Genomic DNA, 5,535 nt, shown 5'->3' with positions numbered 1-5,535 from the left:
GCTGCACAGAGAGCCCCCGCCGGCACAGAAATCGCACGAAATAAAGATAAAATAAAACACAAAGCTCGAGGGTGGAGACTGCTTCCCCACCGGCGGCAGCTCCGGCGCAGAGGAGGGACTGCGGCGAGGCGGGGGGCTGCACCCCGCTGCGGCGAGGCAGAGAGCCCCGGGCCAGGCAGCGCAGAGGTCCCGGCGTGGTGCCGGTGGCGAGGAACCGAGGGACAACACAGAGGCGGCGGGGAGTACCCGGCCAGGAAGGTGCGGGGTTGGGGCGGCGGGGCGGACCGCGAGGACCCAGCTGGTGGGAAGGCTCCACTCCGGAGATGTGCCAGCACCAAACCGCGACCAGGAGCCGGAGCCTGGCTGGGAGAGGTGAGCCACAGCCGGGACGGGCAAACTGCCCTGCTCTGCCGCGCAGGGCACGAGCGGCTGCAGGTGGGGACTGGCACGTGGCACGGTCCCAGCTCCTGGTGACGGGAATGTCCTGGCCGCTGCCGAATCCTGAGGGAGCTTGGCCGGGGCTCCCTCCCGCAGCCCCCCCCGCACCCTCGCATCACCCCTCCTGCGACGCCGTGGGCCAGCCACGGGCTCCAGGGCAAGCGTCTGGGGCGAGCGTCCCTGCGGGGGGAACGTGTGGCACTTTGTGACACCCCAGCCTTCGCTCCGCACCGGCGGCAGCGCCGCCCATCCCCGGGCAGGACGCTCCACGTGGCTAACAACAAACCGGAGCAGCAGAAATGCATTTTCCAAACCCAGGGATGTTTTTCCCCACACGCGTCGCTCCGCACAGGGCCGTCTCTGCATCGGCCACCGGCCGGGCTCGGCCCCGGCGGCTGCGGGTTGCCAGCCGGCGCCGCGCTGCCTGCGAGCTTCCCCTCGGCTCTGGTACCCTCGGACGAGACGCGAAGCCCCGTGCGGGTGCCTGCCCAGGGACCCCCGCGCTGCCCCGTCCCCCTGCCGCTTCCTTTGCCGCTGCTGTGTGGAAATGCCGGTACGTCGATGTGTATCATTAAACGAATTAAGCCTGGAAAATCCCGCGTCTCCATCTCGCGGGGAGCTCGGGGAGCCCCTCCAGGTCCCTGCACCCCCAGGGGCACCCCGTCCCCGGGCGGGGTGTGTGGAGCAGAGCTGGGGGAGCCGCGCCGGCCCTCCCGCCGGTGCTCTGACCCAGCCGGGGTCTCCTGGAGAGCAAATGCAAGCACGGGAACGCGTATTTAGCAAAAAACCCAAGTTATATTCCGTGTTCGTGGTTCACGCTGTGCTGTCAAGCCGGGCACCGCGTTTGAGTGAAGGCTCTGGGTGTTTCACGGTGGCGGGGGGCTGGGGAGCCGCCGCAGCCGCTGCTCAGGCGCATCGAGGCCGCTCCTTGCCGAGGATGATGCTGCTCGGACAGCGGCGTGGCCAGGTCCGCACCACCGGCTGCCGGCGAGCGACGGGCCACGTGGCCTCTGCGAGGCACCGGCTCCATGCGGCTCCCTCCTCTCCGGCACGGCTCGGGGGGTTTCTCGCTCATGAGTGGGCGTTTGAGCCTTGTGCCGGCCGCAGCAGGGTTTGCTCCCACCTCCCCCTTGCTTTTTCACGCTCTCCAGGCTGCCGAAGGCCCCGCGTCGCTGGCGGGACGGTTGCGGAGCAGGACCCCCCGCTCACCCTCCCCAGCGAGCCCCTGGCAGGCACCCACCCCAGCCTCTCCTGCCTGGCTCACCGGCTGCCGCTTCCGCGGGGCTCGGCTGGATCCCGGGCCGGGGATCGGCAGAGCGGGTGCCGTGCCTCTGCCATCCCAAGGGAGGGACGTAACTGGGACGAGCAGTGGCCAGGAGCAGGGAAACCCCCGCGCGAGCCGGTCACCAGCTTGGGGACCGCTCCACGGGCTCAGGCCGGGCGTGCTGGCCAGCGCGGTGAGCCTGGGCTGTGCCGCAAGCTCAGCCATCCCTGCCGCACCCTGCTGCGGGTGCTGCCGGCCCGGAGCACCCAGGGAATCCTTCCTGTGCTTGGCGCTGCCCGGAGAACCGCTCGTCGCTGACATTTTGAGAACGTGCCAGAGGGGGTCCTGGCACGGATCACACAGCGGGCATGGGGGGTTTACCGCTGGTGTGGGGAGCGGGGACAAAGCTCTGCTGCCGGCGCATGGGCTGCAGCGGGCACGAGGCTTCCTTTGCGGCACATCCCGGTGCCCTACAGTTGTCTCTGCCCCACAAACCCCGGCAGCACGGTCGCCGTCCTGGCACGGCCGCAGCCCGGCGCCTCCCGTCCCTGCCCTGTCCCTCGTTGCCGCCGGGCTCTGCCCCTGCCGCCCTCGCCGCTTTCATGGCGGTGGTTCCCCTTTGCAGCTGCCTGCGCAGAGCACCCACGCTGCCGGCGGGGAAAATCACCAGCGGCACGGGGCCCCCGCGCAGCACCGGCACCCCGGGTTGCGCACGTGGGAGGGGGGCAGCCCCGTGTCCTGGCGTCCCCGGGGTCTCTGGTTCTCTGGGACCGTGTGGCCCTCGATCTCCGGAGTCGCTGGATCCTTGGGATCCCTTAGTTCCCGGATCCCTTGGTCTCTGAGGTCCCTGTGTCCTCATGTCCCAGGTCCCGATGTCCCTGACACCGTGTCCCGGCCCTGCTGTTCCCTGCGCCCACACTGAACGTTGCGGCTCCGCAGGTGGTGCCGCCCTCCCCGGGACCAGGGACGATGCCAGCGTGTCCTGGTCCCTTCGAGCATCCGGATGCAGCCACGTCCCCGCGGCAGGTCCCAGCGAGCCGAGGAGGCGGGGGCGGCCGCGGAGAGGCCGGACGGGTGGGTCACGCCTGGGTGGCTGGGAACGGGGGAGCATCCCCCAGCTGCAGGAGTCACAAACATCCGAGACCCCAGGGAGGTTTCAGGGGAAAACCCCAGTGTCACAGACCGGGACGCCACCGCCCTGGCTCAGCCGCGCTGAGGTCCCGTGCGTGGGCAAGGTCTCGCTTTCTCCTTCCCACCCGCTTTGTTGCCAGTAACGGGGTCCGAAACTCGGCCTCTTCCCCCCACGGCTGCGCGGTTCAGTGCTTTTGCTGCACCTGGCCTTTTGCTGCACCCGCGTCCTGCCAGGTCAGCGGTGCCGCGGGCGGCCAGAGGCCCCCGGAGCGCGGGGACGCACGAGACCACGCAAACAGAGAGCAGCACCTGAGGACCCCAGGGGTGCCCGAGGCTGAGGACGTCTCCTCCGCGCTGGGAAAGGACTCCTTTGGGGAGAGGTCAGCCAGCGAGCCGGCCGCCACACCGGCGGCTGCCTGGCAGAGCCGTGCTGGAGCGGCACAGTGCAGAGCCGCCCCAGCCCCGCGGCAGCACCGCTCGCCCCCCGGGGACATGCGGGACCCCCCTTCCCATGGGAAGCTTGGCCCCTCCCGGGCTGCTGTTTCCACCCCTCCTGCTTCCCACTGCCCAAACTGCTCCCGAAGCGAAGGTGGGACCTGGGAGCAGCCCCCGTGGGCACCAGGCACGGCACCGAGCGTCCCTCCCACAGGGCGGCATCCCGGAGCGGCCCGTCCCTTGGGGTACGGCTCCCAGGACAGCGGGGCTGCGGTGGCCTCGGCCAGCTCGGGCTGCGCCCAGGAGCTGCTGCGGCCTGTGCCGGGCCGCGGCTGGGGCCGGCACCTGTGGCAGCACCGGGAGGACGGCATGGGCACTGACAGTGGTGTGCAGAGGTACCGGGAGCGCTGCACGGGCATCAACGGCGGCATGCAGAGGTACTGGGGGTGAGCGAGGACTCCAGGGCACACCGGTCCTGCCCGCCCCACAGCTTTTGTTTCTAACCGTAATGTCAGACGTGTGGCCGTGGGCTGGAGGTACGTGGTCGAGGCAGGGGGTCACCACACGGGGTGAAGCGAGGGGCAGGCAGGAAGGGGGTGGCTTCCCCTGTGTCTGCGGCATGCTCCGGCTCTGCCCTGCCATGGGGAGGAGCCGGTGCCACGAAGGGTCCGCATGCCGCCCCAGCTGCAGCACGAGGGCTTTGCTACAGGCTGCCACTGCCATCGCCGTGCACGGGCACTTCCCGGTGGCTCCGAGAGCCTCCAAGGGGACACAGTCTCTGCCAGCCCCCAGCTCTCTGCCTGCTCGCCCGGGAAGGAGCCTGAGCCGCAGACCAAGCCTTGCTCCCATGGGCAGAGCCAGACCCCATCCGGCCTCGCTCCGTGTGCCGGCAGAGAGGCACCAGGAGAAGGGACGAGCTCTGCGGCTGCAGCGGTACTCCTGCCTCGGCGCTGGCTCCAGCCAGGCAGCGCGAAGGCACCGGGCTGGAGGGGCAGGGGAGGGAGACGCGCGAGGCTTTATGCTGGCTGGAAGGTTTTTTTGGGGGAGGAAGGGAGTCCAGGCGTGCCCGGGCAGCCAGAAGAGCCGTGCAGGGAGGGAGCTGGTTTCTCCCTGCCAAACAGCACAAAGCTGCTGCGGTGCCTGTTTTGCAGGCAGGACGACCTGGGGGAGCAGGCTGTGCCAGAGAGCGCTTCAAGGGTGCCTGGAGGACGTTACCGGTGTCCCCAGCCCCTGTGGACACCCCAGGGACCTGGCGCAGGCAGCCCCGTGGTGCCGAGGGCAGTCGCGTACGGCTGCTTTTGTCCATGGGGCGTAGCCGTGGCCATCCAGCGAGCTCCCATTCCCACGCTGCTGGGGGACGGTGGGGGCTCGGGGATGAGGCTCCTCCTGGCTGGGAAGAGCAGGGCAGGGAAAAGCACCACCGCGAACACCCTCCTCGGAGAACAGCGTGCTCAAGTCCAAGCTTGTGACCGAGCCGGTGACCATGAGCTGTGTGCAAGCGCAAGGGCGCTGCGACGGCGAGGACATCACGGTCATTGACACAGCCGATATTTTTGATCCAAGAGCTGCCGTCAGTGAAGCGTACAAAGAAATCACTCGTCGCGTCAGGCTGTCCTCCCTGGGCCCCCACGTGCTGCTGCTGGTAACCGAGCTGGGCCGATTCATCGAGGAGGACCAGGGGGCCAGACAGAGACTGCAGGACATTTTGAGAGTCGATGTTTTGAGGCACACGATCGTCTTGTTCACCCACAAGGAAGACCTGGTGCGGTTGCTGCACGATTACCTGCGGTATTGCGGCAACGGAGCGCTCCAGGACCTGATCCTGCGGTGCGGGAGCAGGTACTGCGGCTTCAACAGTCGGCACCGAACGGGAGCAGCAGGTCGCCAAGCTGATGGGGGTGGTCTGCCGCGTGGTGCGGGAGAACGGGGGCAAGTGGGACAGCAACCACACGGACCCGGAGCCCACGGAGAGGCAGAATAGCACGTGGGGAGGTACAAAGCAGAGAGGAAAATGAGGGAGCGGTCCAGAGCTACACCATGCAGGGTAATTGTGGGTTGCAGGATAATTCTCTTTGTCCTTGCTCTGTTTTCGCTGATTTTCCTTATTTTTCCTGATTTGCCTTATTTTGTGGTAGCGATGAATCACGGACTCACAGGAATCATAGAATCATAGAATCGTTAAGGTTGGAAAAGACCCTTAAGATCATCGAGTCCAACCGTAACCCAGCGCTGCCAAGGCCACCACTAAACCATGTCCCCAGGCACCA

The 5,535-nt window shown here is 67.9% G+C and overlaps 1 protein-coding gene across 1 annotated transcript; it reads left to right on the top strand.

Moving 5' to 3' along the window:
• Nucleotides 1-3,637: 3,637 nt before the first annotated feature.
• LOC104015822 (GTPase IMAP family member 6-like) lies at nt 3,638-5,535 on the top strand. The gene is given in 4 exon segments (XM_009468613.2): nt 3,638-3,705; nt 4,420-4,714; nt 4,716-5,128; nt 5,130-5,535. Coding segments are annotated over 4 exon segments (930 nt in total). The 3' UTR covers nt 5,284-5,535.

This window comes from Nipponia nippon, unplaced genomic scaffold, assembly GCF_047370975.1.
Source record: "Nipponia nippon isolate SJK-2023a ecotype South Korea unplaced genomic scaffold, ASM4737097v1 scaffold_1, whole genome shotgun sequence".
Taxonomy (NCBI): Eukaryota; Metazoa; Chordata; class Aves; order Pelecaniformes; family Threskiornithidae; genus Nipponia; species Nipponia nippon.
The sequence above is the reverse complement of the archived record's forward strand: the minus strand, read 5'-3'. Positions and strand labels throughout refer to the sequence as shown.